We start from the raw sequence: 20412 nt of genomic DNA on the forward strand, positions 1-20412 counted from the left end.
AAGCAAAACATTTTTGAGAGAGAAAAAAAAGCATTAAAGGTGACTGGGAACTCACTCTCAATGGAAATACTTATTACTCTCACTGGGACAAAAAAAACAGAGCAAACATATCTACCACCTGCCTAGTTTGGATCACAATTTTAGTGTGGAATGTATAGTGGTTATGTCTAAAGTCTTCCATGGATTCAGGATAGAACACAACTAAACATGATATCACACTGTGTAGTGTAAATGTCCGTAATATGCATTGCTTAAACATAATTTGCTCCTTTCTTGACTTCTTCTCCAGCAATCAATTAAAAAAGACTAGTGCTGCTCATACAGCGAGGAACATTCTAAAGTACATGAACATCTTTCCAGTTTTAGTGCAATCAGATTCATCAGCCTTATTTCTAAACACAGAAGAAAAATGAGCTGCTCCAAATTATACATTATGTGTCTCTGAATAACTGTGGCTCCGAAAATTGGATAATGATCCTCCAATTATGCTTGTGAGCTCTAATTATTTACCTGGGATAGACTGCCAGTAACCCATCCGCTTATGGTCCTTAGGCACAATCACAACATGTTTGCTCTTGGGAAAAAGAAACATTTCAGTGCAACCAAGCGCATCTGGTGCAACTAATCTGGATTAATCACAGCAACGTGAAGAATAAAGAATTTGCGTATTAAACATGAAAAACAAAGACAATTTTCAACATGCTGTTCAAACGATACAATAACGTCTCTTAAATTTGATGATCTTATATAAAAATGGACAATTATTTGTTTTTTATTTTATAAATCCTTTAAATTTTTGTCATCTTTATATTTAGATAATTGATTCAGGGAAACTGACAAAGGGAGACTGCATCAGAGAAGCCAGATATATAAAGCTCCCACACATATGAAAGAAGAGGGGTTTTTTTGTTTTGTTTCGTTTTGTGTTTTTAAACAAGGACTAGTATAAGTCATCAACCACATTCTCTCTTCTACTGAGATCATAGGGCACTAAATATATTTTCTTGGCTCTTTTGGATGCCCAGCCAGAGAAGACGTTCCGCTACATTCCATTCCTCTGTTCCAATGGTGCTCCGAAAGCATCTCCTTTTCATGTAAGTATCATGCTTTAGTTTAAAATAATGCTTAATTCAACACTACTCAGAACATGGTCATAATATGTATGGGATTCCATATGAAAGATTTAGGAAACATTCACAATCTTCTGTTTGGTGTACAGTCCAGTACCATGAAGCACATTAGCTGCTGCAGAGACTTGGGTTGGTTTTTTTTTGTTTTTTTTCCCTAAGACGTCGCCTGAAAACTAGACTAATACAAACAGAATAGTAAAATACTCTGGAACAGTAAAATTTGCTGTTCTTGACATCCATGAGGAAAACAGTAATATCCTGTGAAAAAAACATAGTGCTTTTAAAAGGTGCATTATACCTGTATAGCTAAACTGGTTTGCCTAGTATAAAACTAACTATATACAAGCTTGAAAGCCTGGGAGTTCAAGATTTTAAAACTTTAAAATCCCATTAAAGAGTTTTGAAAAGATAGATTTATGGCAATCACTACAACATGAGAAAGGTGCACCAGGAATCCTTCAAAAATTCCAATGGTTAAAGAAGTTAAGTGCTGGGTTCAGATCAGACGGTTTCATTAGAGTTACCACAATGGAACACATGCGAGGGAAGCACGCGGGAGGGAAGGGGCACTTCACAAGAATCTCCTTTATGGCAATAAAGAAGGAACAGAATCATTGAAAAAAAATCTTCAGTAAATAAAGTTTTCCTTTTATAATTGTGAATTTTAAATCTGTATCACAGTTTGCATTTTTGGTTCTTCTCATTGTTAGGAACTTCATATTGCTGGAGTCTTTTGACTTTTAGTCCATTCCTTTCTAAGCGCAGTCTATTAGGTCTCAGTACCTATGAGACTGATGAGACTGATGATACTGAGAGCTCTGTTGAGATGATGTGGAATAGCCCATTGTACTCTGGGACTGAGAAGATCCCTGAATGTTGCTTTGGTAACTGAGGCGTGAACTGGAGTGCTGGAAAAAAAAATGGAAAAGAAATTAAAACAGCCTGTTAGGACAATGTTGCAGGGAGCTTTTCAACTCTAAGAGGCTCACTCAAATCAAAATGTAGTGAAAGTGACTGAACAACATTCCTCTTTAAGGGCCAACAGTATGATAATTAAATCATTATTATCGATATAGAACCCGAATGGTGTTAGGTGTTTGACAGGCATGTAAAAAGACAGAAGTTACAATCCAAGACCATTTTAAACTGATTTTGAAGTGATCGAGCCCCACTGCTAACTCTTAACCTTTGTTGTTTCTTAACCCCATATCCGACTATCATGATTTATTTTTAATAAATATCTATTTTTATTTGTTATTTCTATGCCCCTATTAACTAAATAACAAATATAAGTGACTGCCAGCTCCAAACTTTCATTCTCTACGTTGCGGGGGGAGAGGGGGAGGAGGGGGAGAGATTAGGTGTGCTAGAGAGGCAATGTAGTCAGTTCCAGAGGAGATGGAATAAGAGTAGGGAAGAGATGGGGTGATATGACTTAAAAGATACCCCAACATCTGACTGGGGAGAGACTTGTTGATAAGTTCTAATAATAATATCATTCTAGAAGACGTCTCGATTCCTATTCTGGTGCTCCGTCTACTAAAAACAAAGACATTTACACAGAGACGCCAGTGAGTGCATGTGTGCAAGACCTTAATATTAATTCCCTGAATTTGTTCTTTAAATTGCCAGATTTGTGTAACAAGATTTCACAGACACAGAAAAAAATGTGTTATTCATTAATCTTAATACTTTGTATGGAACAGATCTCAGTGAAGATACATCAGATACGTTAAGAATTTCAAAATACTTGTACAGTATTTTGAAGATTCATAACAAAATAGTGACTCAAGCTGTTCATGCCTTCCAATTTCCTTGCCAATAAACAGTTAAGACCTGGTTGTATGTATCGTATCATATAATACATTGTATAAAACATATGTAGCCTTTTTCATGTAAAATATTTCAAGATCCTGTATAAATGATCAAATCTGGCCTTCACACCAAATAAATGCCTGTCTACCCCTGGTCTTAGACTTTGTTTTACACAGCTCTGATCCTGTTGCCTTAACACAGGGGTGGCCAACCTGTGGCTCCGGAGCCACATGCGGCTCTTCAGAAGTTAATATGCGGCTCCTTGTCTAGGCACCGACCCCGGGGCTGGAGCTACAGACGCCAACTTTCCAATGTGCCGGGGGGTGCTCCCGGCTCAACCCCTGACTCTGCCACGGGCCCTGCCCCCACTCCACCCCTTCCCACGCCCTCCCCTGAGCCTGCCGTGCCCTCGCTCCTCCCCGTCCTCCTGCATGCCATGAAACAGCTGATCAGGAGGTGCAGGGGGGCGCTGATCGGCGTGGCCAGGAGGCGCTGGGAGCAGGGAGCTGATGTGGGGCTGCTGACATATTGCCGTGGCTCTTTGACAATGTACATTGGTAAATTCTGGCTCCTTCTCAGGCTCAGGTTGGCCGCCCCTGCCTTAACATTTAGCATCCAGGCATTCAAAAGGAACAAAAATAAACAAATGCTCTGTCACCAGCTATAATAAACATTAATCTAGATCCCACTAAGAAGATGAATAAAGAATTTGGGCTCGAGTGCTGAAAAAATGAAAGGGTCAGAAAGTTAGACAAAAAACAAGCAACCAAGAATTACAGTTGTCATTCTTAGAAATAATGAAGGATGGCTGTGATTAAATAATATAAATGATTTTTCATCACAGATTTAAATTCAGAAGATAAGTGAGCCCAAAACCAAAAGATTTTTCCGTCTAATTTTGAATTAAATCTAATGGAGTAAAATTAATGCCATAAGACTAAAAGAATGCATTTAACTAGGCTCTGCTTCCTTTAGTCCCACAAAACAGAATTTCTGTTTTGACTCTAGATTTGGACAAATAGCAGACATTCCATTCTGGATATAAGACAAACAGTCAGCAAGAAGTGAGAGAGAGAGAGAGAGAGAGAGACAGCTAACTAGATACAAGTGTAAACATGGATAATCAGATTGTACTGTTTAACAGCTGATTTAATGGGAACATACAAATAATTAACAGCACCAGGGTCAAAATAAAGCCTGGAGTGGAGAGGTCACTAAAACAAATGGCTACAGGCTGTGCAGAAAAGAATCACAAGAGCTACATTAATTTTCCCAAAAGGTAAGACTTAAATCAGGAAAATCCTGTAATGGGAAGGCTTGCCTAGAACTCCAAGACATCCTGAAGGATCCCATGGTCAATAACATCAAATGTAGCACAAAAATCCTCAAAATATGGACAGAAACAAGCCAGCCATAAACAGGGACTTTCCGAGACCTCAAGCCACTCTGGAACTTTTCAAGAAAGAAATCTGAGTTGTTGTTAGTCCTAAATTGCTATCACCACCTTTAAAATCATTTGCAATAAAGAAAGAAAACTAGAATGGAAGGAAAATGTCTAGCATTCAGAAATCAATTATCTGGGGAGGGGGCTGATGGGCTAGGAAGTCAAAGCAGCTCTGGAGTAAAAAGAAAGGTTTAAAAGAGGCTGATATGAGTCTTTATCAAGATGATGTCTTACTAAAAGTATCCAGCAATAGCATTTAGAATCCTTGCAAAAAACATAACTTCAAGTGATATCCAGTCTCTTCTCATTCTGACATATTTTCAATGATCTTTTGAGAAAAGAAACAAAGCTTTGTTTTCAGGTGTATTTTTAAAAAAATGAAAAATATTTATCTGGTGAAGTTCAATTAATCTTGTCTGAAATGTTCACAATCTCCCCAAGTATTTGTGAGTTTGGTTCATACAATGCTTTGAATTATTTCATGTATGTCGCTTATTCAGTGGAAGAAATATTCTAATTCTAGTAAAGCAAGACAAATGTGCAGCTTCAAAAAGAATACTGAAATCATTGTTTTCATTTAATATATTCTGATGTTGCTAATAGTGAGAGCATGCTGAGAGTGGAAAACAACAGACCAGTTTATTGCAAATAACCCCCCAAACCTTTCATTTGAAGATTCACTTTTGAATTCACTCACAGGAAGCATTTTAGAGATAAAATGGGAATCACCATTATTAGAGTGTCTTGCTTAAGCATGAAGCATACTGAGTCACCTACAGATCTACGTTATTGCATCATGGAAGTTGTTGATCTTTAAGATTAAGAGAACAGTTATCAAGGTACTAAATGAAACAATAGAATATATGACTTGTCCCAGCTATCATTATCTCGTGGAACAGAAAGTGGCAGGAATTAAATCAAAGAACCTGTGCTGTGGACTCAGCATATTTTTCTAGGGCCTGCTTCTCAGACGGGATCAATCCTCTGAAGTGCTGAGTACTCTGGACCCAATCCAACCAAACTGACTTCAGTGGGGTTACTCACTTTCCTAAAGTTATGCACATGTTTTAGAATGATATTGAAATTCTGAGAACAAAGGAAACGCTACTGAAATCTATAAATACCAAAGAGGGAAATCCATCTAGAATGAACTTTGATACAGTGAAATGGTTTTTAAACTGAAGCAGAATTAAAGTCCACAGTTCTAGCAATGTATCAGAGCAAGCACAATTCCATTATAATGAACTTCACTTTCAGTAAATTTATTCTGTGGAAATATTTCACTATAAAAAAAGAAAATTCTACAGTAGAATACACCTTGCCCCGAAAATTAACTAAAGTAGGAACAATCAGAGTCTGTACCTGATAATCTGAAGGCATGACAGGCCCGCCTGAGTTAGTGCCTGAAGGCCCTATGCGTGGTTTCTTATTTGGAGGCACCTGACTGAGGCTGGAGTCCTGGCTGTGCTGGAGTCCTGCCCCAGTGCCGCCGCCGCCGCCTCCTCCTGCGCCACCTCCCCCTGCAGTCCCGTTCGTCTGGGTACTGCTTTGCTGCGGCTGCTGCTGCTGCTGCTGCTGAGGTGCTGCTTGCGGTTGCTGCTGAGGTGCTGGTTGTTGCTGATGTTGATTCTGTTGCTGTTGATTCTAAGAGAAAGTACGGCTGGGGATGGGTCACTGTTTCCCTGAATTATTTATCTCCATTTGGTATCACAAACTCTCCAGGACCCCTAAACCACAACGTGGGTGAGAACTAGCCACAGGACAAAGCACAGCTGGACTGTAGCGAAGAGCCCAAAGTAAGTGAAACATTCTGTCCTCCATAGGCTGCTATTTGCTCCAGGTAGATATTTGTGAACTGAGGAGGGAGGGATGAATTTCAAAATGATTTAACCATTGTGGGTTTGAAATTTCAGAATAGAATAAAATTGTTTGTGGTTCATTTTTAAAAATAAGGTGCACTAGGGGAAAAAAGCAACTTGAATGACCATCTAGTAATTCCTATCCCTAGCCAGCCAATCCAGATCAGCTTAATAATGAGAAGGCTGGAAGGAACCATCAAGAAAATGGTGGTGGTCACATCACGAATGGGTGCAAATAAGCTGCAGCAGGGCAGCAGTGGTGAGCAACATCAAATAAAGTAATAATACTTTGCACTTTAATGGCACCTTCCACCCAACAATCAAAACAACTTTCCAAACATTAATGAAGCTTCACAGCAATCCTGTGAGGCAGGTGCCTGTGAGGCAGGTGGCATTATCTCCATTTTACAGATGAGTCAATTGAAGCACAGAGAATTGAAATGAGTTGTCCAAGGTTACATAATAAATCTGTGGCAGAGCTGGGAATAGAAATCTCAGCTCCTGAGTTGCAGTGTTATGCTTTAACCACCTTGCAATGAGAGATATGCTGGGAACAGGGCCAAACACGGTGCCGTAGACACAGGGTCAGAGAGTCTTGGTGGTGGAAAGAGGAAGAGAGTTTGTTAGAGCAGACTGCCTGGAGACAGGGTTGAAGGACAGCGTCTTCTGGCAGTGAAAGGGCTGAAGGAAGGATCTGGTGGCAGAGAATGAGGGGAAAAGGTAGCTGAAGGGAGGGAGGGAGGGAGGGAGAGAGAGAGACGTGAGATAATTGAAAGAGACACCAGGGCCTGGTAGCAAATAAAAGGAAGGGGAGGGAGCCAGAAAGCAGAGAGAAAAAGGCCAGAACATATGGATGCAGAGTGTGGGAGCTGGAGAGCAAAGGAGACTCTGGTGGTCTGGCAGCAGAGACCTAAGGACTTGAAAGAATGGAGGGTGGAGCATGATAAGCAAGAGTTCCACAGATATCCAGCTGTAAAGAAACAGAACCATCCAGCACTGCAAAAGGTTCTTATTACCGGGCATCTATGCAGCCAAGGGGACTACAGCAGTGACCATTTTTATTTGTTGTTCATATAAGATATAAAAGTCTCTTTAGAGAAACAAAAACACATCTTTATTGCAGACTGAGTTTCACCAGCCAATAAATAAAAACTCTAAAATGTTGCTCAAAATATTTGAGCACTTTTGGGTAAATACTTGAAAACTTTATAAAATTTTAAACTCATTTCAGTTCTCCCAGGGTCTTGAGGGTGAGGAGTCAGCTTAATCAGACAACAATTTATCAGAGCTTAAATGTGGTCAACCTTTATGGAAAGCTTACATAATTCGCTTCCCATAAGTCATAGCAACCAATTGCCTTTGGTACAAACTGCTTGGCAGACTCACTAATCACAAGCTATTTAGCGTCTTCAAACTAAAGTGTGTATCGATTGCCATTCATCACGACAATGTCACAAGTTACACTCCAGATGAAATTCAAAAGAATGTATTTATTTAGGACTGCACAAAGGCTCATACTGTCTTGTATCTACATGGAGGGCTTATGTCTCCCTTTCCTATCTGCTAAAGTCAAAAATATATCCTACTGCCTGTATGTGTCATACACAATCACACCCAGGTTCTATTTCAGGGGAGAGCAACAAGTTAACTTGTTAATTTTTTTTTTTTAAATTAATTAAGTCTAACTTTAAAAAAAAAGAAAGAAGTTATTTATCTCACAGAGGTAGATCAAACCATTATTAAAGATCCAAATGAACTGTCATATTTAAGACCCCATTTGTATCACAGTGCTGAGATTGTCATTTTTTTCAATTAATTATTTGACATTTTGTGATTTTTGCATATGGGTGCTTGGGTCTGAGCTGAACCATTTTCACTACGAATCCCCACAGCGGCCACGTTGAAACCTGGGCTGCATGAAAAACTGGGGCTAATGGATTCCATGTTTTTTCTGGCTTTGGACAGATGAGGGATGGAGATGACCTAGCTGTGTAGTGCACCTACTGTTCCTTTTGCTTTTGAAAGAGGATGAGGCCTAGTCTACGCTAGAAAAGTTTGCCAGTATAGCTATAGTGGCAACTCTCCTGCTGTAGCCAGCAGCTTATACCAGCACAAGAGTGTTTCTGCCATTACCATTTTTAACAGTTATCTGAATGAAGTAAGTTATATCAGTGTGGAGAATGAGGGATATAACTGTAATTTTGCTATGAATATTATATGTACGTCAGTTTGCCTGCCTGATATTATTCTGTCTGACTACATGGAGTTGAACTTAGAAGGGGTTGTAAGGAAGAGCAAGCAGGGATCAAACAAAATAAGCTCTGGGTAAACAAGTTCAGAGGGACAATAGCTGGGCGATTCAATTGGTAAGATGCTTTTCCTAAAAGTGACACGCTGTTTTGCGAAAGCCAGAGCCTAGATATCAAAAGGACCATAAAGAGTTCAAAGCAACCGGTGGAGAAAGGAAGGGGTTGGAGGAACTGCTACTTGAGGGGAGATATTTTGAATTCAGCAGAGAATTCAGCAGCACAGTCTGCCCCAGTGCAGAGGTAAGGTTACCTAGATTGAGTGGAACCCTCCTAAACTTGCATGGAAAGGAATAAGTCTAGGTAAGGCCAGCCACATGTACGTTTTTGTTGTTTTCACCCATTTCTCTGATCACAGTGTATCTTTGGGTGAATCAACAATACTTTTGTTTGGAAGGAGCTGTTTTGAGTCACTTTAATAAGTTGCTGGTCACAGGCTCCTGGAGAAAAGTTTCTTGCAGGTGCCAAATACATACAGTCTACTGTGTTAACATGGAAATAGGAGGATCCTGCCACCACAGAATCCAGTCTAAGAATGGTAGACCTGTGTGGTTACACCCAAAGAGGGGTAAGGTAGTGAAACCTGTCAGTTGAGGGGTGCACTCAAGAGGGACTGGAAAGGGATCTAAGGCACAGCTCACTCTGTATCAATGACCGCATGGTTGACGAAACATGTTGTAGCTTTGAGGTCCACTCTAAGGTGGCATGAATGCCCATAGAGAGACAGGGAGAAAGCACTGATGCAGTTCACCCCATGACAACAGGCAAAAGCACTTACTTGCTAGTATAACTATGTCCACACTAAAAGAAAAGGAGTACTTGTGGCACCTTAGAGACTAACAAATTTATTTGAGCATAAGCTTTTGTGAGCTACAGCTCACTTCATCGGATGTCCACACTAAGGTTTTGGCTATATAGAAATGCCATCAAAATAAAGAAATCACACCTGTAACTGACATTACTATACCAGCAAGTTTCTAGCATAGATTTGCCTGAGTCTGGGAAGCAGTGCTGGAGACAAAGCAGATGCAACTCGCCCCCACAGGCTTTCAGGTTCATTTGGATCTTTAATAATGGTTTGATCTACCTCTGTGAGATAAATAACTTCTTTCTTTTTTTTAAAGTTAAACTTCATTAATTTAAAAAAACAAAAAACTTAACAAGTTAACTTGTTGATCTCCCCTGACATAGAAACTGGGTGTGACTGTGTATGACGCATACAGGCAGTAGAATATATTTTTGACTTTAGCAGATAGGAAAGGGAGACATAAGCCCTCCATGTACTGCTGCTACTGTAGGTCTGAGCTGGCAGGTACTGGTGCAGTGGTTTCCGGTGTTTTGAAATGGTTGTGAACTGTTAGAGGTTGTTAAGTGGTTTAACCTTTTTTTAAAATGATGAATATTGGCAACTTGCGACTGGGAATTTGTCTTTTATTGTTTTTCCAGGACCAGACCTGCCTTACAGGGTTGCTGTGAAGCTTTATTACTGTTTGGAAAGTTATTTTGATTCTTGGGTGGAAGGTGCCATTGAAGTGCAAAGTATTGTTACTGTTAATATAAATTACTGTGGCAAACAACAAGCTTTAGTAAGCATATATTACTTTTTCAAGACATTTAGTAAACTATTTCCAGACTATTTTATGTGACAGCTATTGCTAGAATCATTGTTCCTTCATGTCCATCACTGAAATAAAGAGTTTTGCTGTTTTCACCCATTAAGCCGGGTATCTTCCCATTAAAGGGACTCTTATCACTACTCTGATTATTGCAGCATTTGTGACAACACAATTACGTTGTCCCTGCACTCTATTAGAAAAGTAAATCTGACATTTAGGAACTGCATAACTCAACGGGCTGAAACTTGTTATATAGTAAAGGTGTAAGGACAGCAGCATGTTCCCCTGCACTGCCCTCATTCATTCTACTGTTTTAGTTGGAAAAAAATCTAGCCATGTGTCTGAAACACAGGGGTTTTACTTAGGAAAAAATCATGGGGTTTTGTTTTTGTGAATACTTATTCAACTTTGCTGACCAATGAAAATTTTGGAGAAAGGATGTTTTTATTAAAGATTTACCCTTCTGTTAAGGTGTAAGAGCTCCAGATACACCATCTCAGAGACCCCCTGTAAGCCTTCCAGCAAAACCAGGAAAAACCAAACTTGACATTCCTGATGTTTATATATTTGTTTGTTTTTTAAATCTTCTAGGCCTTTTTTATACATCATAAAGCAGCAAAACATGGTACAAATCCATTTTTTAAAAACACCCTTCACTGGTTACCTTTAACAAACTTTTCTTGTTGTGAAAACAGAGTCAATGAGTAATACAGAGTTTAAAATGTCATTTTTTTCAAAATTAACTAGATATGCTGCAAAATCTTTATTTATGGCACGCATAAATATGCGACAGTCCCCACGAGACACAAAGGCTATTTACACAACAGATCATAATAGCTGCTTTGAATATTTATACTGTGTGTGTCATTTTTGTTTAACTAAATAAAATTTCCCAAGAAAATGAAATGCAAATATATACTTTAATACTCACAAATGAGTAAAATCAACATAACAAAAGCCTAACTCATTTGAACTTATGTTGTTTCTTATTGTTCGGTAACTGAAAGTTTAAAAAGCATTGCTAAGTCTCGGAATTTCAATTACATCAGTATCATGACTCCACTGTTATTTTAATTTAGGTTTTGTAATTTCCTAGTCTCAAAAAATGACCTGGGGAACAAAATCATGAGGATTTAGTAGATTAACATTTCCCCCTGCTCTGACACCGTCACATGTAAAAGAAATACTAATCTACAATATCAGCTCAGAAAGTAGAATTTACTCTTTCAAATGTATCGATAGGCACAGCTTTAAATCAAACTGGGCTCCCATGTTGTGCAGACTATCTGGACCAGAGGACGTGCTCAACCAGAGGTTTCCTCTTGGATCAATAACAGGCCCTGTCCCATGCAGACGCCAGGACACAAGTTGATTACAGCATGAGGCCCCTTTCTCTTTCTTCTGTTAGCCATGTATTACTAATAGTGTCTGACTAGCTGCAAAATTTTAAGTTTAGGAAAAATACAAACAAACAATCTTATTCACTATAATTTACTATGCATTAATGTGAAACTTTCTAATGTACCGTGATAAATTTTAGAACAGTCTTGTCTTCAAAACACATTTCTGGGTAAGAGCCCATGTTCTGTTAGTTTCCCTTTGTGGCATCACAACGTTTTTGTTATATTTTGAAAAAAAGTGCCCTTTATTATACCTTTTCTCCTTTCTCTTCAGGTTCATCCTCATTGAGGAATTCTCGTTTTGGATAAGGAATCTGGCAGCCAGCAAATACACTGAAATATATCAAACAGCAAATCAGAGACATACTAAACATACATGCTTCTGAAATTCATTTATTTAATATCATATATATTTCAGGGCTTTTTCTTTTAATGTTTGTTATGCTTTGACTCCAAATTACTAAGTGACCCTGTAAACACCCAACAGATATATAACTACTGGTAGACGTACACTGATTTTAACTTTTGCTATATTTGCTTTTGGCAAGCTGCCTTCCTCTAGAATTATAGCAGAACTGAGTGAGCACAAATGACAGCACAATTATTTGCTGTCCTGACACTGCATTTGTTCACTTTGCTATGTGAATCCACCAGAAACTCTACAGAACTCAATTGGGAGTATGGATGGCACAGTGGATTGAGGGCCTGATCCAATGCCCGTTAATGTCATGGGAGTCTTTCCATTGACTTCAACAGCTTTTGAATACCCTAAAGGTACTACCTGTTCATCTCTAGAGAACTGGAATCAATTAATCTCAGGTGCCTTGTTTAGAAGGAAATAAAAAAGTAGTTTTTAGATTGAGTAAGCTAACATGATTTGAAATATTATTTAGTATCTAGAGTACACACAGTTTAATACCTTTAAAATCATGTTGCCAGGTGTTGTGACCTAGGCAGAGGTAGACCATACAGCAAAGACCTACTAGTAGATAATATTTGGTACCAATTTTAATTTCAGCAATTCTTGCTGTTGAACCTTCAGGGGGTAACCTGTGTTGCAATACAATCAGCTTAACATGATTTTGAAAGTGCTAACCCGGGTCTATGCTAATTGCTAAGTGGCATTTCAAATCATAATGGCTAACTTGATTTTTTTTACAAATCCTTTTTTTTCCTAGTCTAGACTAGACCTGTGCTTTCTTCCATGAGGGGGCTCCTACATCTGGAATCCATTCCCTGTCTAACATGCCTCCTCCATAAGTTCCTTTTTAAGCATTCTGTTCTTCTAGGAGGCTGTGGAGAGCGGGGGATACCAGTATTACATTTTATGAATGTCACATATTCCTCAGTGTACCTGCTTGATATTAGCTTGTCTGGCTGCATGGAGTGAAATCAAAAAGAGCTGTTGAGGGGAAATACACAAAAAACAAACAACACCACAGAAAAGGTACCTTCAGAGAGAATATCCAGGGTTATTAAGGGAACAATAAAGAAGGTATTACTTTGAAATGCTCACCTACCTGGCTCCAACCAGGCTAGCAAGGTCCAAGCCTGAGCCTAGGATCAGTAGGGACAGTAACCCAATAAAGACCCCAGCCTAGGGAAGATGGGGGTTTGAGTGGGCAGCAGCTGCTGCAGGTGGATCTCTAATTGACAAAGAGAATGGTGCAGGGACTCTCTTTTTTAACCAAGCCAGGGGAAGGGGTACTTGGGGTAAATGGAATTTACCTAAACCTTGAAAGGAAAGAATAAAATGTAAGGCCCAGGCAACAGGCCCCTTTGTTTTAACCGGTTTCAGAGTAGAAGCCATGTTAGTCTGTATCCGCAAAAAGAACAGGAATACTTGTGGCACCTTAGAGAATAACAAATTTATTAGAGCATAAGCTTTCGTAGGCTACAGCCCACTTCATCGGATGCACAGAATGGAACATATAGTAATATAGATATATAGATATATACACACACACATACAGATAAGTTGGAAATTACCATACAAACTGTGAGAAGCTAATTAGTTAAGATGAGCTATTATCAGCAGGAGAATAAAACGTTTGTAGTGATAATCAAGATGGCCATTTAGACAGTTAACAAGAAGGTGTGAGGATACTTAACTTAAGGAAAATAGATTCAATATGTGTAATGACCCAGCCACTCCCAGTCTCTACTCAAACCCAAGTTAATGGTATCTAGTTTTCATATTAATTCAAGCTCAGCAGTTTCTCGTTGGAGTCTGTTTTTGAAGCTTTTCTGTTGCAAAATTGCCACCCTTAAGTCTTTTACTGAGTGGCCAGAGAGGTTGAAGTGTTCTCCTACCGGTTTTTGAATGTTATGATTCCTGATGTCAGATTTGTGTCCATTTATTCTTTTACGTAGAGACTGTCCAGTTTGGCCAATATACATGGCAGATGGGCATTGCTGGCACATGATGGCATATATCACATTGGTAGATGTGCAGGTGAACGAGCCTCTGATGGTGTGGCTGATGTGATTAGGCCCTATGATGGTGTCCCCTGAATAGATATGTGGACAGAGTTGGCATCGGGCTTTGTTGCAAGGATAGGTTCCTGGGTTAGTGTTTTTGTTGTGTGGTTGCTGGTGACTATTTGCTTCAGGTTGGGGAGTTGTCTGTAAGCGAGGGCTTGTCTGTCTCCCAAGATCTGTGAGAGTGAGGGATCATTTTTCAGGATAGGTTGTAAATCTTTGATGATGCACTGGAGAGGTTTTAGTTGGGGGCTGAAGATGACAGCTAGTGGCATTCTGTTATTTTCTTTGTTGGGCCTGTCCTGTAGTAGATGACTTCTGGGTTCTCTTCTGGCTCTGTCAAGCTGTTTTTTCACTTCAGCAGGTGGGTATTGTAGTTTTAAGAATGCTAGATAGAGATCTTGTAGGTGTTTGTCTCTGTCTAAGGGATTGGAGTAAATGCAGTTGTATCTTAGAGCTTGGCTGTAGACAATGGATCGTGTGGTGCGTCCTGGATGGAAGCTGGAGGCATGTAGGTAAGTATAGCGGTCAGTAGGTTTCCGGTATAGGGTGGTGTTTATGTGACCATTGCTTATTAGCACAGTAGTATCCAGAAAAGGGATCTCTTGTGTGGACTGGTCTAGGCTGAGGTTGATGGTGGGATGGAAATTGTTGAAATCCTGGTGGAATTCCTCAAGGGCTTCTTTTCCATGGGTCCAGATGATGAAGATGTCTTCAAGGTAGCGCGAGTAGAGGTGTTGGGGGACGAGAGCTAAGGAAGCGTTGTTCTAAGTCAGCCATAAAAATGTTAGCATACTGTGGGGCCATGCGGGTACCCATAGCAGTGCTGCTGAGTTGAAGGTATACATTGTCCCCAAATGTGAAATAGTTATGGGTGAGGACAAAGTCACAAAGGTCAGCCATCGGGTTTGCCATGACATTATCGGGAATACTGTTCCTGACGGCTTGTAGTCTTTGTGTGGAATGTTGGTGTAGAGGGCTTCTACATCCATAGTGGCCAGGAGAGTGTTTTCTGGAAGATCACTGATGGATTGTAGTTTCCTCAGAAGCCAGTGGTGTCTCGAAGATAGCTGGGAGTGCTGGTAGCGTAGGGCCTGAGAAGGGAGTCTACATAGCCAGACAATCCTGCTGTCAGGGTGCCAATGCCTGAGATGATGGGGCTCGTTCACCTGCACATCTACCAATGTGATATATGCCATCATGTGCCAGCAATGCCCCTCTGCCATGTACATTGGTCAAACTGGACAGTCTCTACGTAAAAGAATAAATGGACACAAATCTGACATCAGGAATCATAACATTCAAAAACCGGTAGGAGAACACTTCAACCTCTCTGGCCACTCAGTAAAAGACTTAAGGGTGGCAATTTTGCAACAGAAAAGCTTCAAAAACAGACTCCAACGAGAAACTGCTGAGCTTGAATTAATATGCAAACTAGATACCATTAACTTGGGTTTGAGTAGAGACTGGGAGTGGCTAGGTCATTACACATATTGAATCTATTTCCTTAAGTTAAGTATCCTCACACCTTCTTGTCAACTGTCTAAATGGGCCATCTTGATTATCACTACAAACGTTTTTTTCTCCTGCTGATAATAGCTCATCTTAAAAAATTAGCCTCTCACAGTTTGTATGGTAACTTCCAACTTCTCTGTAGGTGTGTGTGTATATATATATCTCCTACTATATGTTCCATTCTATGCATCCGATGAAGTGGGCTGTAGCCCATGAAAGCTTATGCTCTAATAAATTTGTTAGTCTCTAAGTTGCCACAAGTAGTCCTGTTCTTTTTGTTTTAACCCTTTGTTCTTCTTGTTATGCACCTTTGGGTGAATTAACAAGACTTTGCTTTGAAGACAGTGTTTTTGAGTCACTTTAATTGGGTTCCGGTAACAGGCTCCCAGAGGAAAATGGCATACAGATGCAAAATACAGTTAGGCCTGTTGTGTTATTACAGTTGGTAAACAGGGAACCTGCAGTCCAGAGATCCTGTCTAAGGGTTGTAGGACCCCATGGTTCCACCCAGAGAGGCATTCACTTGAGGAGGACCGAAAGGAGTCTAAATGTGAAGCTTGTTCTGTAACCATGACAAAATCCTATAATCTCTAGAACTCCCCTCAAAGAATTGTTAACAAAACAGTAAATATTTTTTGAAATCCAAACAAATATCATATCCAAACAAGACTCATGATAAGTGTCATTGCTTGATCACTCACAGACTTTTGTTGCATTATAAGCTCTTCAGGGGCAGGGATCTCTTTTTTATACATTTATAAAGTGCCGGGCACAATGGGGTTCTAGTCCATGACTGGAGCTCCTAGGTGCTACCATAATAATAAATAAAATAAAATAATAACAACAACAATAATAACATAAATAAATAAATAATCCCATGCTGCATCTGTGTATTTTCTATTCAGATAATAAAGTTTCCTGGACTGGGTTTTTATTGCCTTTCTGGCTGAAAAGTTCCAAGTACCCTGTTGGCAAAATTAAATAATTGTATGCAAAAAACCACTATGTTAAAAGAATAGCCAGTTTGCAAAGACAAGCACTCAAATGTTAGGAAATTTAAGAATAAAGGTGGCCATTACTTGATCACATACTATTTTTACCACAGCACCCCTGCCTCACTAAGTACATGGGATGGATCGGACTCTTCAAATGGGTAGATATCCATATTTCTTTTTATCCTCTTCATAGCGTGGGTGGCCTTTCACCTTATTTACTGCACACCATCCAACTTCTACATGGAATACAGAATTATTAATTTCCTCATGAGCTTTTCCATGCTGCTCATCACTGTGGCATAGGAGTACTTCACAAACACTAATGCATTATATTTATAACACCCCTGTGGGTAGGGAAGCATTACCATCCACGTTTTATAGCTGGGGAACTAAGGCACTGAGAGATTAGGGCTAAAACTATCAAGTGTCCACTGAATTTGCTCAGCTTGAGATCCATTGGCATGTGGATAGCAGTTTATATGTTCAAATCACACCTCTCATTGACATTAGATGCAGTTGTGAGTACTCAGCACATTCACAAAGCAGAACCCAGGATCTCAAGCTGGGTACCCATAAAATGAGGCGCAAACAACAACTGTGAAAAGTTTTATTTAAGTGACTTGCCCAGCACCACATAGGAACTTCGTGGCAGAGTCAAGAACCAAATCCAATTCTTTAGGATATCATTCAACTGCGTAAACCATGAAATCATCCTTTTTCTTCCTGCAATCTCCTTCACTACACACCCTCCAACTTCTGCAACAAATGAGGCAGGGGTTTTACAGACAGCCTCATTCACTACAGAACACTGGTTCAGACCTGCGCAGATCCATCCCGTACACTGAATGAGGCAGGTGTCCTGTGGAAAAGCAGCATGTTATCATGTAATTAAAGTCTGTATCTAACACATATGTACAAGGGAGCTGAATTAAGCTTGCATGGGCAACCTGAAGTCTGGCATTTCCTAACTTTTGAGTGCTTGATTTTGTAACCAAAATGTTCTTTTAATTAAGTATTTCTGATGTAATTTCCTAGAACACTGAAAAAACATTCTATCATGTGGAACCATACTGATCCTCCACATGGATCATTATAAGGGCTGGGTTTAGACTGATCCACAGCAGAGAGCCCTGCCACATGAGCTAATGAGATAACTGGCAGCAGTAGTAGCCTGCTTATTCTGTATGTGGACCTGCCACTTAGGGCTGAAACATTTTACCAGTGGGTTTCACAGCTACTTGTTGACAGCACAACAGTGGTGAATTCTGGGCTGTACTCCAGATTCCTGGAGGGGAGTATGTCCTACAGTCTCATTCTGCCCCTCAGCCTATCACCCACTGCAACTTCAATCTATCTCTGCCCTCTTCTCCTATCACCCCCTAGCAGCTGTTATTATCCCTGGACCACAGCCTGTCCCTGCTCCTGCTCTGCCCCTACAGCCCCCCAGCTCTTCAGTCTGTACATCTTCCTCCTTATTCTCCTACTGCTTCGGTGCCAACAGAGGGAGCAATGAGAACAGAGGAGCGAGTCTCTCTGCTGTCAGGTACCCGTGCCTGGTTCCACTGCACTCCTTGGCCACTGGAAGGAGCAACTGCAAAGAAAGTTCGGTAGTGCTGGGATGGAGCATGCCCAGCAAAGACAGTATTTTTGGAGAATTTAGCTGCCAAACTAACTAGTTTCTAGTAAGCATGTGTGAACTGCAATTTTGTATACACTTATAAGCTGCCCAACTTTGGGTGGATTTTTGTGGAGACAGCAAAAAAGCACATCCCGGGCATCAGGAAGAACACCCTGACAAATTTAAAGAACACCCTGCTCCAAAGCATGGAGGTACTAGAGCTTCCCATAGAAGATTTGATTTTTAGCATGGACAAGCTGTCATATTTTTCCTTAACTTCATTCTCAGAAACAGTTAAACCATTTTAAGTGAAACTTCAATGAAAAGCCAAAACAAAAACCAGCCTGAGGCAATCCCTACCCAGCATGGAAAATTTCAGCCCAAACAGTTAAAGTTTGGTAAAGTTATAATGGAAAGTGGTTCAGCAACCTTAACTACATCCGATGCTGCTGCCAGCTCAGTCTATAATTAATTAGAAGAAACTAGATTGAGGTCATATGATAAAGTGTTTTTGGTATTCTTATCATAACAGCAGATGTATCTGTCCATGTCACACCACCTCCGCTGGCATAATTCAAGGTCTCTGCCCAAGGGAGACTGTAGACTAAGATAAGAGGGGTTGATTTATAAGTAATTGTTCAGAACTAAGTACATTATGTACAGCTTGGCTGAATGATGTATGTCTAAGAGAGGCACATCTACAGGAGTTTTATATAAACACTTCAGAATAGTTTTCTAAGAACCATCACCTTCCTCCCCCCATTTACCCACTTTTACTGAGTGCAGCAAGTATAAAGTTGTTCCTCTGCCGATCACTGGTTGATTTACATCACTGGTGCCCCTAGAAAGCTTAGAGGACTCACGGTGGTGAGAAAAATGTTCTCATTACAAGCCCATTTCTTCATTTTTAAATGGTCACCATATACTGCACATTAATAGTTAGCAAAAAAAAGGCATCACTGTAAAGAACACAGAAAAAGTGAGACACATACTCTGATGTAGGCAATGGATCCTCCTGGAAATAGGGATCCTGCAAAGCCTGCTCTGAGGTAATTCTCTTCGTAGGATCCATGGTAAGAAGTTTTTGAAGCTGTGTAGTGTAACATTGGAAGTAGTTAACAAACGTATGAAACCATTATTTTTCAAACTAATGGCTTGTGTGCCCCACTTACATCACGATCTCATAAACGACAAATAGCTCATTCAGAAAAGCAAAATAAGCATTTAATGCACAGCAACACATCTAGTTCTATGATGCACATCCATCAAAAATATTAGAACTATGAAGTTTTGTTGGTATGAGAAATAAAGCTAACTGGGCTAGATTCTTCAGTGCTGTATGTGCCACCTTGAGCTACTCAAATAAAGTGGCTCTAAATTAAGTGTTACCGTCCGTGAAGGATCAGCCCAATGTAAGCCCAATGTAAGCAGGCACACGATGGGATAGGAGTTCTGATGTCACTCCCTGCTGCTGGTATAGCAGGGAAAGAGGCATAGAGGAAAGTGGGTGTGACCAAGACTTCCTTTTGCCATGCCCTTTGGTACTATTTGTAGACAATGTATGCAAGAGCAGCCTGAAAGGAGCTGTAACTCAGTGCATGGGGACTGGTCCTACACAAAGGCTGCATCCAGATCAGAGTGCAAAGGTGATCTTTATGCTACTATTGTGTACATACCCATGGCCTGTCCTCTTTGCAGATGAGCTACACTAGTAGTACATGGGTAGCACTCTGCTCCCATATGAGAGACAAATATTCTATGCCTGGTCTCTTTTGCTTGCAGATGTGAACATTATGCAGGCAATTTGCTCAGCCCCTCGCAGGTAAATGTCCAACACAAGAGATGGGCTTTGGAGTGTATTTGGAAGGTTTATAAGCTAGGGCTCTGATGGATCTTTCTATATTATAGGTATGTTAAATAGCAAAGAACTAAAGAAAGCATTCATCCTTCAGAAGGAAAGGTGATCTCCCCACCCCCCTCTCCCACCGATACATGTATAATTCACAAACTGACATATGATGTAACTATACAGAGGGATTACTTTGCCTGTCTCAGAAAGGCAGCCAATTCTGGGGTGAAATGCAAAAGCCGACAATGGCAAATTTGTTAAAATATTAAAAGCCATGGCTGTAGCTATCATTTATATTTTTAAAATTCATACTTCTCATCCTCCAGTAAGCAGAAATAGAACTGTTTTAATATTACAATTATATTTCAAAGTAAAATAATCCCT

General features: G+C 40.0%; 1 protein-coding gene across 1 annotated transcript in view; it reads right to left on the reverse strand.

Moving 5' to 3' along the window:
• Nucleotides 1–804: 804 nt before the first annotated feature.
• The window catches only part of CDK19 (cyclin dependent kinase 19), a 217847-nt gene continuing 198239 nt past the window's right edge, over nt 805–20412 (reverse strand). The window contains 4 exon segments of the mRNA XM_084623122.1: nt 805–2038; nt 5752–6033; nt 11825–11903; nt 19172–19269. Coding sequence (XP_084479248.1) covers nt 1907–2038; nt 5752–6033; nt 11825–11903; nt 19172–19269 — 591 coding nt within the window. The 3' untranslated portion in view covers nt 805–1906.

This window comes from Lepidochelys olivacea (assembly GCF_965140295.1).
Source record: "Lepidochelys olivacea isolate rLepOli2 genome assembly, chromosome: 3".
Taxonomy (NCBI): domain Eukaryota; kingdom Metazoa; phylum Chordata; order Testudines; family Cheloniidae; genus Lepidochelys; species Lepidochelys olivacea.